The sequence below is a fragment of the Coloeus monedula genome, assembly GCF_965178545.1.
Source record: "Coloeus monedula genome assembly, chromosome: Z".
In the NCBI taxonomy this organism is placed as follows: Eukaryota; Metazoa; Chordata; class Aves; order Passeriformes; family Corvidae; genus Coloeus; species Coloeus monedula.
In genome coordinates, this window is record NC_138822.1 from 62,321,535 (window position 1) to 62,340,619 (window position 19,085).

At 41.3% G+C, this 19,085-nt stretch overlaps 1 protein-coding gene across 3 annotated transcripts; it reads right to left on the reverse strand.

The window, feature by feature from the left end:
* Positions 1–7,555: 7,555 nt before the first annotated feature.
* MTX3 (metaxin 3) lies at positions 7,556–17,392 on the reverse strand. 3 transcript variants are annotated; one of them, XM_082301283.1, is made up of 9 exons: positions 17,288–17,392; positions 16,779–16,848; positions 15,210–15,286; positions 13,594–13,686; positions 12,371–12,553; positions 12,150–12,226; positions 11,205–11,362; positions 10,726–10,814; positions 7,556–9,349 (listed from the first exon to the last, which is right to left on the reverse strand). In XM_082301283.1, the coding sequence occupies exons 1-9, from the start codon at positions 17,366–17,368 to the stop codon at positions 9,239–9,241; spliced, it is 939 nt and encodes a 312-aa protein (XP_082157409.1). In that variant the 5' UTR covers positions 17,369–17,392; the 3' UTR covers positions 7,556–9,238. The 3 variants fall into 3 exon arrangements, with proteins under 3 accessions (XP_082157409.1, XP_082157408.1, XP_082157407.1); XM_082301282.1 differs by having other exon boundaries at positions 7,556–9,375; XM_082301281.1 differs by lacking the exon at positions 7,556–9,349 and adding an exon at positions 9,441–10,489.
* Between the last annotated feature and the right edge of the window lie 1,693 nt (positions 17,393–19,085).

The window sequence follows — 19,085 nt, forward strand, 5'->3', positions numbered from 1 at the left end:
AGAGGAAAAAACCTCTTTTTTTCAGAGTCAGTACTGAAACAGAGTGACACTTCATTTTACTTTTAGGACACAAAACCCAGGACTTGATCAGTTGGCTTTATTTACATATAATGCATCTTCGTTTAATATGTATTGAATTTTAATATGACAGAGAACTTGACTTCTGGAATCCAAAGAGAATAGAAGTGTATTTGCTGCTTGCACTGTGACAGCCAGCATTTCATTTCCTGGAAAAATCTTAAGTCACTCTGTTCAAGGTCTGCTGAGAATTGAGACTAATGGTGGTGACAAGGCATCATCAAGTTTGGCACTTCCACAGCAACTAAAGTTCTGCTCTTCTTTCCAGAGACTTAAAGACTTTAAAATACCTTTTGAAAAAAACCCACAGCTCTGCCTCATACATTTGACTCCTCAGAAAGACAGTTTTCAGTGAATAAAGAAGTTTGGAAAGGAAGGAAAACAAATTTCACTCATGCTCTAAGACGGCTAATGTTGTTCAAAGAAATTCAAAGGGTGAGTATTAAATCATTATGAAGTAAAAAGATAAAAAAGCTTCTATCAAGAAATAATGTTTGTCCTTTTTTTTTTTTTTTTTTTTTTTTTTTTTTTTTTTTTTTCTGTATCATTTTGTCAAAAGCTCCAGTAAATTTTCACTCTTAAATGTTCTGGGGTCAAAAAATTACTGGTTTAGTTCAACAAAAACCAAACACATTATTTAGAATATCTACCTGCCTGCTCTTTTGAGGAATCAACCAAAATTTCACTATCCTTTCTGATACTTTCAGTACCTTTGTCTTGTACCAAAGTATTCGTAAATGAATGCACTTTTAGCATGAGATGCTATAGAACACCTTGGCAAAATCAGGCGGTGGGATTACAGACTGCTCTGACTCTAAGTGATGCAAACACTAACAGGTTCCCATGCAGGATCCTTTCAGTATATTCCTGGACATGTTGCTTGCTGTTCCAAGTCTTTCTTTGGCTCCCATCTCCCAGTAAAACACCCTTCTTCAGCTCTTGTATTGTGACTTCTGAGGAGTAATAGTGTGAGCTGTAAAAACTCCTTTGCTTTCACTTTTGATAGATGGATAAAGTGATCCCATCTGCAGCTGGGCTCTCCAAGGGCACCTTGGGGGTCAGTCTCAAGAGGTGATGCAGCTGCACATAAGGCTGGGACATATCTAAGCACTAAAGACTCTTTGTCTTGCTTCAGTGTACAAGTGCATGAGTGAGGAGATGCTAAAACGTAATTAGAAACAATTTAGGTAAGTCCTAAATGCATATTGTTCTTTAAGCTTCAGGCCCCAAAAAATAATATTGTCCTTTTCAAAAAGCTTTCCTCAAGGTTGCCCCTGACCACTAATTTTGTTCTGTGAGTTAAACAAGGGAAATGCAGATATGTCTTTGCCAAAATACTTAGTTCACTATATCCACATCCATATGGCACAGGAGATCCTAGGAAACACCCTGTTTTCCTTCCAAAAGGTAACATCCTTCCAACATCCACACCAGGCACTGTGGATGTACCTGAATTCTTGCAGAATTGAGCTATTGAATAATTGGGAAGGTCCTGGAAAAGGATGAAAAACAGAGGAGCACAAGCAATACAAGTGTTTGTGTCAAGTCAAGCCATCTCATCTATTCAGTGTTAGTGTTTGACCTGTGAAAGCATTGGAAGCTTTTGCAAAAATGCACCAGAAAAAAAAATTTTTGAAAAAACATGGACAGGGAAAAGTGGGAACCCATTAATGGATCTGCTATCAAATGCAGTCAGAAGAAACAAGTAGGCAATCTAATTCACCTATATCAATTTAAAATGACTGTATAGCCATTCTTTCCAGGGTGTGTCAGCTATATATGAAGAAATACCTAACTTTTTTGTAGGGATTATCTCAAATCAAGTTTCAGGAAGACATCTGGTAAAATCTACAACTAAAGGAAGTGTTATTAAAGCTGAAGACACACAGAAGAGTTATCAAAACCTCAGGCCACACTAAACTGATTGAAAAATAATGAAAAGGATATCATTATTGTTAAGAACTAGCAGCTAATTACTTAATGAAAATCAGATGGTTTATATCCTGTGGTAATTTCTGAGAGCATAACCTATTTTATTTTGTTCAAATAGCCTTTGGAAGAAAAGTGGTCTGGTTTTGTTCTGTACTGTCCCATTTATGGCAATATGCTATTTCAATAATAGCTCTAACAGATCAGCAGATGCAGTGAAGCAATGCAGGCTCTAAGGCTGTCAAAAACCTTTCAAAGAGTCTGACAATTCAGAGAGCAGATGTCATTTTGGCACTTACTGTTTCTTTCTCCAAGAATACAATTTTTGATTCAGGAAGTAAGATATTCCGTCTCTGACAGTGAACAATTTTCTTAATGGAGAACAAAGAACCTCTCAAAACTGATTTTTCTTTCTGTCAGACTTTTCCAGGCACAAGAAAAGAATAGAATAAAAGAATTCTTTGTACCAGAAATACGAATTAAAAACTTGAGAGTGGAAAATGCAGTGTTATGCAGATGAGGGCAGGACTTTTCTACAAACACGTGCCCTTATGTGAAGGAGGTAAGGAAATCTTCCTTTGCTCTGCCAGATAAAACAGCAACCTCATGCTCTGCAAAGATTTTCCAGACTACAAATCACTTTCGAAACTTGGCGAGTACTTTAACCAGCTCTGGAAACCAGCCCCTTGTATTTCTCAGGAACACCCACCTCTCCTGCAACCGGATGAGTCAGACAGGATGCAGTAGCTTCATTCCAGGAATCTGGCCCACTCAGAAACCCAGGAAAGAAGCGCAGAGAACTGATATTTTTTTGATAAAAGGGAAAACACAGTGAGCAAGTACTCTGGACAAAGTCTACCCTGAGCATTGAACAAAAGGCCCTAAAATTGACATGGGCTCCTCTTTAACTGTTTTCCTTAATGAACTGTACAGGTTAGTAAAAGAGATGTCTGTCCCCCACTTTTCTGTCACTAATATCAGCTTCCCTCATTTAAGCTGCGCATCAGGCTTGTTTCAGAGTCAACCCTTGTCACAGCTATGGGTGAATTTTTGATACCCCAAGAAAGGGCATTCCTATTTATTTGTCTTGTCTCTTAGTGCCAACCGGTTATCAAATCCCAAGACAGAAGCTGTAAAAACAGGAATGGTAACATCCTAACATGTGTTGGAACTTCCCAAACTAAACATGATGAGCAATTGTATGGACAGCCAGCAACTTCAGGTTCAGTCTTCCTCCATCTGGTGGGACTGCAGGAGAGCAAACTGGCACAATACCAGTGTCAAGATACACCAGCATAGGTCAGGAGCCTTCTACACCAAACTGATGTAAGTGCACCTGAGTGTGACCTGAGGTGGACCCAAGAGAAAGCTGAGCTGGTAATTTGACAAGATACGTGGGTAGTGCCCACTGTCTTTCACTGGGGGACTGACATTTCAGCTGTCCTAGTTCTCTTTGGAGTCTCCAGTGAAAATTGATGTCTACTGATCAGGGCTGCAAGCACCACAGAGCCCTTGGGGATTGCTGTCATGACTGCCCATTGCTGGAGGTAGTATCTAGCAGATACGGTGCCTCCCACAAAATATCTTCAGGAAAAAAAAGCAAGCATTCAGCCTGCTTCAGTCCTTTTGAGCATGTCACTCTGTTGCTATGTTCTCTGCACTGGGTGCCACCAATTGCCAACACCATTTCAACACTTCATCTTCCCTCTGTGAAGACAGCTACCTGGCTCAGCTAAAATAACGACACCAGATAAACAGAATAATCCTTGTGTGCTGCTAAGAAAGCAAACAGAACAGATGGGAAACTGCTTTCTTACCCCATGGAAGCCAAGGGGATTTCTGTGTTTTTCATATCCTGCACCAAGGAAACAGGACCTTCCAGGGATTTTTGTGAAAAATAAGGTACCTCTGCCCACTGCAGAGAAGCTACTAATCCACTGGCTCAGACACTTGCCAAGAGCTATGGAGCAGCCAAAATGAGTTCTCACTTTCCTTTTTTCAGAGCAGAGAGCTGAAATCCTTTTCCCACGTAATCACAGAGTATCAGCTATTCCAGGAGAATTTGTGCCTGTTCTGTATCCATCAGTTCCCTTCCCTCCTCTCCAAATTTCTATCTGGGTATGAGCAATCCTTCCCATCCAAATCACTACATTTCTTTGTAGAACATGCAGGTGTAAAAAATGACCTTTTTCCAACACCAAGTTTCAGCAGGATATGTGTCACTGGCCATGGAGGTGCTACAGCTCTTCCTCTTACCACGGCTGCTGCTGAGCAGTTGTAACATACTGCTGGAGGGATTTCTAGAGGCGTCTCTCACTAGTGGTCACAACTCAGAGCAAAACTCACTGTGAAATCCTGGCCTGAACATACATAGCCCAGTGTACGTTTCTTTTCACCACAGCAAATGACAATACAAGCGAAGGTGGACTCCATCTCCATTACTTGAAGGTTGCTTTGGGTAAGCCAGAGCTTTGCAGAGACTTCCACCTTCTTGTGTGTGCTCTCCCTCTCTCACCTCTCTGTTCCTGAAAACAAAAACTGTGAGGCGTCTGTGTGAGTTGGCAGGCTGCCTAGCCACCTGTGTCAAAATGGCTTGGTAAATTTGATTTGAGCACTGAATGTTTACACCAGGATTGCTTCTACTTAATGAGCTGCTTGATACTCGAGGCATATAATTTCTATGCACTGAGGGCTTAAATGAAGGACCACATTCTGTATTTTGATAACAGTAAATCACCAACAGAATCCACATGCAACACTTGAACATATACAGATCTGGAACATTGACATTCATGAAGAATAAAACCCATGTGAATTTAAAGAGAGAATGAGCAAAAGGGAGGTGAACAGCACTGAGGAACATCCTTGTGCTGGGCTGATTTACTGCAAGATCTCACTTGTTCTGAAGTACAGTGATTCCTGATCTCAGCTTAACTTTTAATGAAACACAGTAAATCTTGCTCACTTGGTCCTGCACTGAGGCAGACTAACCCAGCACATTTCAAATATTTTAATCTTTTTTTTGTTGTTTTTTTCTTTTTCAATCAAACTTGAAGCAAGCCACTGGATTCCCCCCACGTTTTGCCCGCATGAGAAGTACATTGTAGCTCATGAAGCAGTCTTTCAGTCCCAAATACCATGATACTCGTAAGTCTCTGACAAGAAGTCATTGAGGGTGAAAACAGATGCCCCTAATGCTTCTCCCTTGATCACCTTTTCTTTCCTTCTCCTTCCCAGATTCTCATTCCAACCTGATCTAATATCTTTAGGGAGCTGGGGCCTATTCCTGGGATCTTTGCTCCAGGCACAAACAGCAAACCAGCACGGTACAGGCAACCCTGGACTTGGTTCTTCCATTTTTGCTTTAACACATCCCTGAGATGGTGCAAAAAACTCACTTGCCATCCTGGCAGCTGCCTGTGATACAGAACTCAGCTCCAGAACAGGCTGCTCCTGGCCCTTACCACTGCTGGGCAGGCCTCCATTGTGTGAGGAGGAGACCACAGAGTGGGGACTGGCCTCTGCCCTGCTGCCCAGACAAGGACACAAGGCACTACAGGAGCATTAAGCCCTGCATCACCATCCATTATCATGGCATGGCTAAGGTCTCACGGAGATGCAGAACAGCAGTATCGCTGAGAGGCCTCCAGGCCAGATTATCATGTATTATATGCCTGGCAAGTGGCTAGGCATGGGGAACAGCTTCTCATCAAGAAACATGCCTATGATCACCACTTAGGACAGCTTGTTGCCAACTGCACAGACCATCCAGATTTAAGAGCTACAGCATAGTTTGTCAAGCTAACATGTAAAGCTGCTCTGCCTTTCTGCGTGGAAAAAAAAAAGGCACTACGAATGGTTCCTGCTGCAGTGCCAAGAATCATACCAAGCAAAAGAAACCGACTCAAGGGAGTCTGCAATCCATTTTAACCAGGAATCAAATAGGGTGGTTTTCTTCTTAATGGAGTGCTATGCTACATTAGCAAAATTTATGTGTCATCATGAATGTGTAAGTGTATATAAAAGCCCAATGTAACAGTATTTTCAGAACGGGATGGGAGTGGGGAGAGAGGAGAAGGGGAAAGGAGGGGCAGACATTTTTAGAGCAGTCTTGGAAATGTTAAATAGAACATATTTGTAGCAATTAATTTGTAACCTTTTTCATCTCGTTTCTTCTGGAATATATATATTCCTACAACCAGGTGACACAGAAAAACACAAAATAGCCCTAAGGATATCTACACATAGCTTTCACCAGAAGATTGCTTGGGAGCAGGGGTGTTAAATTTACAACCTGCCAAAGTGGTCCTCTCCACTTACAACTGGCAGCTGGGTAAGTTGCTTTCAAGGTAGTTTCTGTTCCTAGCCACCACCTTTCCAGGGGGAGGGCAAGGAGGACAAGGCTTGTCAGCTGCCCTGGTAGCAGCAAGGCCCTGGAAACCCAGTGCTAAATCCCACACTTGCGCATCATAGGTGTGTGCACCAGAAGCCAAAAGTGAACACATGAACGTGAAGTATTTAGAGACTGCAGAGCTGCAGCAGCTACAGCAGCCAGTGCTCTCCACAGGAAGCAGGCTGCAAACAGCAATTCCAAGGCCACACCACTGCTGCCTAGGCAGAAGGCTGCCTGACTCCTTGTGTTTCAGACCACCCACCAGCTCTGGCAGCGGAGGAAAAGCTATCACCGCAGCAGGTTTTCATCTTATGGTAAGAGTCAGGCAGCCAGGGCTTCCTTTGCACACAGCAGACACAGCACAAATCCAGGACTCAATTCTTAGGTATCACCTCCAGGAAGATGAATCACAACTCAATCTCATCTTTCTTCCCTAGCCAGAGAAGCAGCTTTGACTACTTCAGATGCAGACCGAGAGTTACTCAAATTCACCCCACCGTGGAAAGCATTCACCTCCCAGCTTCAGAACTCAGGCACACAAAATATGCCAGTAAACTAACGAGCAAGCTTGAGTTACCAGGCCAGGGATGACACTGTCTACATAAAGGAGTCTGGGTTTGAATTCTCCTTTGGTAGAGAGTAAAATAAGGGAGTGTACGACTGTGCAACCTCAGTGGTTGCCTGGGATTGTGTGCATGATTGCAGGCAATGTTTGCTGTTATCTCTAGCACTGTTGTCCTCTGCCATGTGGTGAAAGAAGTTCCTTGAGAATCGGTTTACCAAAATTTCACCGTCAGATGGCCCAGAGCTCACATTTAGTAAGATCAGCAAATGCATGCCTCCCCACTCCCCCCTTCCCAAAAGCGGCTGTGTTGAAAGAAAAGGAATGGTACTGAAGAGGTGTGATAAAAATTTAAAATCTGATCTCATGGATATGCTAACTTGCTTCAATTTCTTGTCCTAGCAGTCAGCAGGGGGTTTTGTTTTTTTTTTTAATGGACAAGATAAACCTTTTTACAAGGATAACAGAGAAACACTCAAAAAACTCAACAAAAATTCCACAAAAAGCTCTACAAAAATTCCACTAAAAATCCAAAATTTTAATATTGAAACAACAACCCTTTTTTACAAAGAGACTTTATAGGTTGAGTGTATGTATTCACAAAAGTGACAAACTAAGGCATATACTCCATAGCCGTGTTTGTAAAAGAAAAACTCTGGAAAGCTATGTGACTCGATCTCATGTAAATCTTGTCAAGGTACAGCCAGTACAAATTTTAAACATTTTAATTACTTTTGCATGTAATGGACTGTCAGTTTATATAGTTACCATGAAAGATGAGATTAATTAATTTCAAATCACTGCAACAAATACTCTAGAAGAGCATGAAGCTTAAACAGTATTTTAAAGTGCTCATTAGAAACTGAACATTTCAATTAAGAAATGTTAAAGATATTACATTCCTTACATATCAAGTCCAAAGGTACAGTATGTACACAATCTACCATCTTGTCTTTTACAAACAGGAAATAATTTATCTGTGTATCTCAAACATGACTAGTAGCCGAAGGGAAGCTGAAAGACTATTTTGATTTGGCCAGAAAAACAACAAAAAGAAAACCCAGAACAGTTATCCCACACATACAGCTATCAGAATTCTGTATCCCAAGCACTGCCATTTTGGCCAATCTACTTGTCTAATTCTCTTTACACCTACTCATGAAGCACCTGCCAGTACATTCCCAGTAAAAAATTACAGCATCTCTCCTGTGGCAGAATTGCTTGGGTCTCTAGAACTGGCAAGGCTGCTGTTAAAGAGAAAATGTAATTCAACAGAAGAAATATGCCCTGCAATACCACAGTTTGCAAAGAGAAAAGAACTTCGAACTAGACAGATCATCATACAACAAAAATTTGGACAATTTTTAGTTTTAATTTTTGAATCAACTGTAGAGCTTATTAAAAAATAAGACAAAACTGATTAAGAGGCATTTGCAACAAATTTAAAAGCCTACATCATCTTTCTTATAAAGCTCTAACCAGTCCCTTCCAATCCATAGACACAGTACGTTTGCTAGTCGAGTCTTGTCCTGACAGCAACTAATCAAACTTCTCCATCCACTACAAGTTTTAAGTGACTTTGACTTAACAGTTTTGCAGCATGTGGTATTACCCTGTGCACAGGTTAAGCCTGTTTCACAAAGGACTAGTACGAGGTACTGTGAAATGTTAGCATTGTGCATCATTTTAATCCCCATAGCGCACATGCTTTTCAATAATCCCCTTCAAAGTACGACATAACAAATTTTCAAAGATACAAACAACCATAAAACACAAACCCCAAGTTCATTAAAGCACAATAAAAATATTTACCTTCCTGTCATTTTTTCATTTCTCAGCTGCCATAACGGCAACACTTTGTCTTTTCAGACTTTGCAACTGGACTTTGTCCTTTTCAGACAAAGAGTATAGCCACTCACATACAGTAACATGATTACAGTAAAATCAAAACCCACAAAATAAAGTAATAGTGAACATTCCATAAGCAGAATTTTTAGCTTTTGGTAAACATTTCTGCTAGGCTAAAGTCAAAAGTATGCTGTACAAAATGATGCTAACATCCACAATAGTAAGCTTTGTTTAGCTTAGCTTCAGCTTAGTGTGTGGCCAGCCTAAACTACGCAATTTCTTAAAACAGATAGAATATTGTAAAGCTCTATTTCTTCTCTACTTGTACCCATTAGCAGATTCTTCCCTTGCAAAACATTCATGTGAAAAAAATTTACTGTGGCACTCAGTTGAATTACAAAACACACATGTACGGGCAACAAGTGGCGTCAAGGTGACAAACGACTCATTGGACTGCTTTCTTCTCCACCTGCAGCAAGCTTGAGCGTTGTGAGCTTACGAGGGGGATGCTGAGGACTCTTACGAAGGTTGTCGTCCATCTGCAGAGAAACAATGAGAGCCGGATCTGGCAACAGCAGAATATAGATTATATGATTAGTCTTATTTGTCAGGGCTGCCATCATTAATACTGGGTTGGTGTATGTTTACTGACAGGACCAGCCACAACTGGTGCTTTGGTTTCTTTCCACTCCCAAACAGATGCTTGTGTTAGAGCTGCTATTCATTTCCTTACATATGGTACATCAAACCCAGAGCAACTGGATGTGCTTCTGCTCAAGTCATTTGGTCAACATTACTGAAGGAAGCAACACAGATTCTAAGAGGTCATAAATTGTACAACAGCCAAATGCTGCTAGAAGGCAGATCAAGAGTCAAACTGCTATCAATGGATGCTTCTGTATATTCAGTACCATGCAAGAATAATTTTTTTCACATCAGAAATGCTTGGGAGATGCTGAGTGAATTTGTATTAGTGACACATTTCAAAAAGTACTTAATAAAGAACTTGTGATAAGACCTTTTTCAAAGACAGGTTAAAATTAATCCCTGAATAAACAATTCACATTTTCATAGGAAATCCATCTAATGCCCTATGCATAATGTGGTCTCAAAAAGTTTCACCTGGTACAGAATAAAAGACAGCACAGGGCAGATCTGCAGAGGCTGCCTGGTCTATTCCATTTCCTCAAGGCAGGATCACCTTTTCCTCAATCATGCCTGACAAATGTCTATGTAACCCATTGTTTAAAACATCCACAGCCACACTTCACTGCCAGAAAGAACATCAATACCTAATGCTATAGAAGCTGATCACAGTTTCTATTTCACACACTGGTTTTTGTCAGGAAGAAATGCCTTCTACCCTTTCAGTTAAAATGTTCTATCTGCATGAAAAGGCTAATTCTTCACAAGTATTTTTCAGGTAAGTTGTATAGCTTTTGGCAGGTGCTGAGTGACAGCCTTAGAAACAAGGAACATAGGAAAAACAGCTAGATGTAGAACAAGCAGGAGAAGAGTGACTGCTGGTTAGATACTACAGCATGCAGCTGGGAGCAAGGAAAGCTGGTGAACAGTCTTAATGTGCAGGACCATGTCCGGGTTTTGACCAACACATTTGCCTCCTCCTTTGCTGAATGTGCGCTTGCAGAAAGATACCACTCCTTTGTTGGTGTGCACACCTGCAAGACAATGTTCTTTTGGTTGTATTAAAAATACTTTTCTAAGTGCAAGGCTTCATTAATTCCTCCTTCCAAATCATGTAATATTCTTCCCACCTCTCTACAAAATGTAATTCACTAGAAAAGAAATAATTAAAATAAAGTCCACTGTATAGTTGCAACTGCCATGCAAAGGTATCTGTGAACAAGTAACCACAACAAAGCAGTAAAATTAAAGATACTGAAGTAAAAGTAACCTTTTCAATCAAGTTGGATTCCTTATTTACAAGCTGTGTGAGTTTCTGCAGATTAGCATCTGCTGTATCCTGTCCAGCTGGAGAATAGCCTGGAGAGTGAAGGCAGAAAGATGAAGAGTGAAAAGGTATTTACAAAAGCTTTTAAATTCTTAAAAAATAAACTCACATTGGAGAGAGAGTTCACACAGTATTTTTATGCAAAGAAGAATTTAAGTGGAAAAGCCATTCCATGTGAGAAAATCAGGAGTACTAAGCGTGAGCCATATGCCAATGCTTGACAGAATCTAAAACTGAGTATTGACACTTGCTTTTGATTTTGAATCCTTTCTGCTCAACTTTAAAAGTTTCTCCACTTCGCCACAGAAAGTCTAGCATAAACTACATGAAATCTAATGTGCCTTGGTTCACAAATGGAACCCTAGAGTACTAATCCCAACACAAGTATAGATGACAAAAAGGATAAAAGAATCACAACTTGCCTGAGACAGTTAACCTGAAGTAGCAAGTTAGAATATCATCACAAAATCGACACAGATTGGGAAGCTGTTTCAAATGCTCTTGCAACTGTACCCTGGGGAAGCACACTTTATAAATCGGTGCAAGGAAACCAAACACGAAGGCATCCAAGGTGGTAGGCCTAAAAAGAGTAACACAAGAAAACACTGAAGTGATTCAAGGTAAGACTTTTAAGATTTCCACCACCTAGTTTTCCATGTATGTCAAACACAACTCGGGACAGAATACAGTCAGCTCTTCTGTCATTCCACCTTTGCCTATCAACCTGATAAATGCTTTGTACCAACTATCTACTCCTTTCAGCATCTCTTAACTAGAGACATGCTGGCAAGCTGAAACAGTAATGTCAGCATTAAAACATAGTCATGCTATCCTAAACAAGACACTCTAAAACATCTTTTTGGCACCACAAAAGTCACACTGGGGACCAGGACCCTCTCATGGAGTGGTCCAACTTCAACAGCTAAAGAAGGGATCATTTTTGGCTCTATGTTCTTGTCCCTATCTGCTTCCTGTTCTGCACACACACCACAGGAATAGTGTTCCTGGACCTACACCCTCCTCCCATGAGGGCAGAGTACTAACACCTCAGCCTAAAGCATTTTTTTCTACAAAGCTACAAGGTGACATTCAGTGGCTAGAAAATGTTCCCCAGCGCACCTTACATTTTCTTAGCAGCCGTGGGCAGCATTTCCCTTGCTGTGGAAAAAAGCAGGATAAGGGAGACATCACATTGACTCAGTCCAGCTATGTCATTTGTGCCCTGTTTGCTCATTCAGATGAGCAACTTGGAAGCACTTTTAACATCCCAGCAGGTTAAAAAAAAAAGAAGTTCAAGTGTTCAGAGACTGGTGTGGTACCTTTTCTATTAATCATTTACCAAAACAATTTTAAAAAATCACACTCACGTATCTCCAAAGAAAAACTGAGCTGTTCCCAATCTCTTCGACAGGAGATTTAGGCACTCCTTGGCATCCCTGTATATCTGATGAGACACAAGACTGTCTAAGAGCCCTAGGTGTAGCCAGGCTGCACAGCACCATTCATCATTTGAAAGTGTGCTAGACTGTTTCAGTTCTTGTCTTTGACAGAGAACCAACTTATGAATTCCTTAATGCACAACACATACCTGTGCTTCCACTTCAGTGAGACTGTAGAGTGGAGGTCCTCCCTTGGTCAGCAAGATCCTGTTCAGCGCTTCCCTGGACATCTTTCCAGGCAGATACAAACTCAGTGGGAAGGCAATCTTTGAGGCAAACCATGGCTTTGTCACACTGCAGTAATTTTCAGCCTCAATCCAGAAAGTGTGCAGCTGTATCAACATGAAGAAAAATGTAACTGAAATCTGAATGACATGAGTAGACATCTCATGAAACTTCATGTGCAAGACAATCTCTCTCAGAAAAGCAGAAGAACCAGGAATTATTGTAATTTAGGCCTACCAGGCTCTGTAAAGGAATACACTAATCCTCTGAGTATAGGAGTATATAAGTAAGGCAATAGTTACCTTCAAAATAAAGAAAAACACAAAAGACATTATGGAGAACTATATGCATCTGCATAAAATTACATGTGTACTATCTATGTACAGATACAAACAGTGTATGTACACACACACACAATCTTGTAAATGTATTACAAAAAAGTTGCACACATATAGCAACAGGTTTGAACTTCCTGGAATTTTGTTTTGAAATTTTATATAAATCTTAAAATAAAAGATACTATGAAATTATGAATTTGAAACCAGGGTCAGCTGAAAAGGCTAGCTTATGATATAATCTGTACAAAATGAAGCCAAAGTCATTCAGTCATTCAGTCACTCAGTGTCTGTGGGTTTTATAGCACTAATGTAATTACACTGAAATGGTGTAAAGGGCAAATGGCCATGTCTTATTTAGAACTGAAAAATAAGCTCCTGATGGGCATTTTCATTAATCAAAAATTTTAATTCAACAGTTCAAAAGGCTTCCAGTTGTGTGTCTCACATCAGACACATCTTAATCAAAGGTTTTTCAGGAAATCAAATGAAACAAAACATGGCCACAATAAGGTATTTCCAGGATACTGTTTCCCAAAGACCAACAGAAAAAAAAGATCTAAAGGAAAAAAATCTTCTAGGTATACTTTTAAAATGTCTTTCATAAATCTACTATTATTACTTGATGTATAACACACACTTCTCTCCTTTTCAGAAGTTGCTAGGCAGTATTTCCAAAAAACAGACTAACAAAGCAACTATGTTCCAGCCAGGGCTGTGCTGAGAGACTTTAATGTCTCTCATGCTGGGCACCTCTTTCAGCATTCAATTCCAAATATTCTGACCATTACAAAGTATTTATTAATATTTACCAGAGCAGGAAGCAGTTTCTCTTCAAGTAGTGCAATATATGCCAGTGTATCAGCTCCTTGTTTTGCAGACAAATCATAATCAGCATTGTATTTCTACAAATTAAAAAAAAAACCCCAAAACAAAAATATAGTCTTACACAGAACTTTCAAAAAACACGATCAATGCAAAGTTACTTCAAACTTAAGAGCTATCAAGGCAGTAAATATATAAACAATTTTTGGGACAGAAAGCATGCACTCACTAGAATTTTCCTTCTTCAGGTCAACTCTGCCAAACCCTGTTGCTTCTTGCTTTTCCAGTTTCCCATTCCTAGAGCTTTGGGCCCTCCTATTTCCAAAATAACCCTTGTATCTCCTTCCTATTTGTTTCCAAGCAAATGTCCAGTGATACAGAGGCAATTTTTCAACACTCAGGGATATAGAAAACCTCTGGTAAGTCTCCATTGTTATTTTTGAAGAAGCATCTGACACTTCAGCAGGTGTAAGCATAAAATAAAAAGCATGCATTCCCATATTTTGCATTCTAAAAGTTAAGAAACTGGATGCTAACAATGTAAGGGATCAAATATGCCGCTAAATTAATGCAGTTAGTGACGGATCTTTTAATTCTAACACTGGATTCTTCTAAGATACATTATAAGGATTGATCAATTTTGGGGGAAGTGAGTAGATTTGCTTCATTAATTTAGAAACAAAGGGCCAGTGCTGATACTTGGACATCTGGAAAGTAAGCATGCAACTCTTTAACATGAAGAGGGTTTTTTCCCCCAACATTTTGGAACCTTTGTTATTCACATGAATATCGAATTCAAATTCAATCCAAATGAATCTGAAACTTCAGAATTTCAAATAAACTGTCTAAAATTCCATCTCAAATGCAGTTTTCAGATTCTGTTTTTCTCCCCATGAAGGTCTGAAGTTTCACTAACATGGCATTTGTCAGATCATCTGACCAGACAGGAAGTGCATTTCTCATGTAAAAGCAGAACAGTGGGCTAGAGGACCATCTTAGGAATAAAAAGATGATGCCACTGTTTATTAGGTATCTTTATACTTTGTGAAAAGAAAAAATTGCACAGCTTTATTCTTTGTGTACAAAACATTAAGAGTCCTACAAAAGCCAAGGAGGAGGCAATAACCTGGTGTGCATCAAGAAATGCCTGCAGACATTTTTATGTTACAAGCTATAGAAAAAATACATAGGTTAAAAACAACACTGTATGTATTATCTTTGAAAAAATGAGCACTGGGAAATGACCCATTTAAACTGTTAGTGTAAACTATGATATCCTATGCAAAGTCATAATGACATCGAAAGTGTTATAATTACAAGCAGGGTGAACAGTAAGAAACTGCTCGATTTAGGACAGTTTGACATCCTTTTCAATTTAAATTTTTTCATGTTTATTTTTAAATCTTTCACACAACTAATGATCAAACTTTTAAAGAGCAATTTCTTATCCACCATTTTGCAATTCTCATGCATGTATGAAAAACAGAAAAACATTGGGTCTGAACCAAATTCCAGGTTTTTGGAAGCCTGTATCAGTGTACAAAGGAGACACACAAGAGTCACTGCAAGGCAAAGAAAACAAATCTTTTTGAAAGAGACTTACCTGCTTTCTTAAGAAGTTCAGTATTTTTGCTGGCTGAGAAATAACAATGTCTTCTGATACCAGGACTGGTAGATCTTCTAGAAGGCATAAATAATACAGTCAACAATTTGTATGGATGAGTTTTAGCATAAATAGAAAGCAATCAGTCACTTTATGTACTTTCCTTTTCTCAACAGCTTGCTCTGATTTTCCTAACATGCAAACATAAACATAAAATTTTACATAGCAGGGGAGTTCCACCAAGGTTACAAATACTCTTAGTCTATTGTGGCCTTTACTAATAATAAGACATTAAAAAGGGCAACATCAAGTCAGACTGAAGCCAATGTTTTTTGCTAGGTGTCCAATACTTTGACAGCTAGGCTACTTGTCTGGATTTCAGATGTTCATTTTAAGATAAAAGTTCCAACTAAGTCCAACTGCTCTCTCAATTCATTCACCTCTGAGCCTCTTTTCAAATTTTCCTCTGTCCCTCCCCTCCAAATCCATTTTAATCACCTTTTTTCTCTAGCCTTGCTACAACCAGTACCCAAGCTACCACTGCATAACCATGAATCAGTCAAAGAACTACATACTTCCCCTCTCTCAGAAGTTGACTGGACAGCCTTTAGTCATAAAACTGCATGATCAAAGCATGTAGAGTGCAAAGTCTGTGTAACAGGGGCTATTTTACAGCATATTCACAACATAACTGCCACAACAAGCCCAACAGGACAGTGCTAAATAATATTAAAATATCAATTATCACCAACACTTACTCTTAGACTGCTTTCTTAATTTATTTTATGTATTTTCCTTATGAGGATAGCCACCAAATTTCTAGCAAGTCCACCCAACCAGTTCTTGGTATTTCCCCCTAACAGAAAACACACTGAAAAGCAAGAACCAAAGGCTCAACTTCTGTATGAACAGTATTGCCTGAACTGACAATGTGGTTAAGTGTGACAGAGGACTTTAAGCCTGCAGTGATTTTACCTCTCCGAAATACACCAAGACAATAACTGCTGAGAGCAAACAAATAAGCAATGAATAGAAGCATCCAAAACAAAAAATTCCTCTCTGACAGCTTACCTTCACCTTTTATCAGTCAAACCCTCTAACTCAGCACAGCACTAAACATCCCAGGTGGTGTAAGCTGTACTTGCTGAGGCTCACATTCCACTTTCAACTGTACCAAACCGTTAAGCTACAGGTAACCAAAGAGCTCTCCCATACACAAGTCTAGTTACTACTAATTTATAAATATGCAAAGTGCAAAAAGCTCACAAATTTGCTTTCACTATACCATCAATTCAGACTGCCTGACTGAAACAGCTACATACTTGGCATTACTGCTTTGTTAACTGTCTGCCGCTTCACCCATACACATTTTGATAAATTGTCCTCTGAAGCACTTCATTTATGACTTGCATTATTTTATTCTCACAAATTCATCACACTTGATCCTGTGAAGTCATTTAACTGAGGGAGACTGCACTCATGAACACAAACCCAACGCAAACACAGAAAACGGAACCCACATTTGTATCGCGGCTGTGATTAAAATAATGAAGGCTGCAAAGACGATACCTTTCGGAGCTCTCCAGGAGTTATTTACAGTATTCACTGTCACGGGAGCCCCAGAAAATTTGGCATAAGCCTGCAATAAAGATTGGAGCGCAGGGGAGAAAACCTGTCACAATGTGCAAGAAAAGCGTAAGACAGGGCTTTAAAAGTTGTGTTAAACACCTTCGTGCACTGAGGACCAACCACCAGCAGGTGCGCGACGGTTTTCGGTCGGGCTTCATTGCCCTCACGCGGCTCCAGGCAACACTGGGCAGAGGCCCCGCAGGCCCCGGGAAGGAAGGCAGCGCCCCGGGAAGGGCTCGGCGTTCCCGGGAAGGGCGGCAGCGTTGTCCGCGTCTCCCGTCGGGAACGAGCCAGGGCCGCGCCGCGGGCCCAGCATCGCGCCTCCCACCCCCGGCCTCTCCCGGGGCAAGGAGGAGCCCCGCAGATGTCCGTGCGGGCGGCAAGCAAGCCCCGGGGCGCCGCCGCTCCCTCCCTTCCCCCCGGGCCGGGTGGTGGCCGCCGCCCGTTACCATGACGGTGAGACACTCCGGGTGCAGGGACGGCAGCCCCCAGTCTCCTCCCCAGCAGCTCAGCTCCATGGGAGCCGCCATCTTGTCCGCCGCGCCGGCCGGGAGCGCGGCGCTGCTTCCCCGCATGGCGGCGCCCAAGCGCCCGCGGCCGCTCGCGGGGGGAGGGAGGAGGCGCTGAGGGCGGAGGGCCGGGGGGGACAGGGCTGCGGGTCCTTCTGCTCCCGGCCACCGCTGGCCGGGCTCAAGGAGTCACAGAGTCACCGAATCAGTTGGAGTGGGTAAGGCCGCTGAGGTCATCGAGTCCGACTTGTGGCCGAACACCATGTCAACCAGACCACGGCACCAAGTGGCACATCTGGACTTTCCTTAAACACCTCCAGGGATGGTGACTCCACCACATCCCTGGGCAGCCCATTCCAGTGTCTAATCACCCTTTCTGTGAAGAAATTCTTCCAGATGTCCAGCCCAAAGCTCCCCTGTCACAGCTTAAAACTACGTCCTCATACTACCCACATCCCTTCCCATAAGGCCAACTCTTGCCTGGCTACAGCCTACTTTCAGGTAGTTGTACAAAGTGATAAGGTCTCCCATGAGCCTCTTCCTTTTCACAGGGCTAAACAAACTCAGCTCTCTCAGCCCCTCCCCACAGGACTCGTGCTCCAGACCCTTTCACAGCTCCATTGCCCTTCTCTGGACTTGCTCCAGCACCTCGATGTCCTTGAACTATGTCCTCTTGTCCTGTCACTTCTTGCCTGGGAGGAGAGGCCTACCCCTACCTGGCTACAAAGTCCTTTCGGGTTGTATCCAGGTGGGGGTCAGCCTTTTGGGAAGGGACATGGGTGGCCAGTACCTGTGATCCTGTGGGGAAATGCCACAGCTGTAGTCCTCTTGAAACACTTTTGGTACTGTCTGGCTGAACCTCACCCTCCAGTCCTGACACTGCACACAGAGTTGTGACTTTTCATGGGAGCAAAAAAAAATTGTGGCTCTCAATCAACTGTGAAAAGCAATCATTAGCAATTTTGCTCTAAAAACAAGGAGCTCTGATCACATGTTACCAGTTTTGACTAGGTTATAATGATAATCCATTCAGTGTGGTTTTAACTGCAGACCTTTAAAGGCATCGAGTTGTCAGCTGTTTGTTCCAGAGCTCGTGCAGACTTACCACAGCACATCTAAATGCTAAGTCAAGTTTCCATCCTTCCCACGAAAGGAAAAAATACCACACACCAATTAAAAAAAACCTCCTGCACTGACCACCCTTATTCAAGTCTTCTATGCGTAAGGAGAGTAAGGGTGGAGCTTCACTTTTCCTTTACCCCTCCCAGATCCACAATTTCAGATTCACCTGAAATTTGTGGAGGAAAGTGTCATGATAAAAACTTACGCCACAGATCTGAGGTCATTCTGTTCCATTTGATGAGGAACATGGGAGAAGAAATACATATCCACTTTTTTCCTCAGAAAAACATACCACTGACAGTGTTAACAAAAGCTTTTTTTTTTTTTTAATGTTACATTTTTCCCTCTAAAGACTTATTTAAGGTACATACTTTTAAGGATATTTTTTATGTCTTTTCCTCCCTACGGGTAGGCACCAGCTAACTTCTCAGTCTGTCCAGGTACTTTGCTTTGGTCTGTTCACCATGTGAACTGAGATGCACTGAGATGCAAAGCTCTGAAAGGGAATGGTGGATGCTAGCAGCTGTGATCCCAAAGATCTATTTCATTAAGGAGTATTTTACAAAGGGCTCAATACTTACATCAGCCCTGTTTAGTATCTTTGTTGATGACCTGT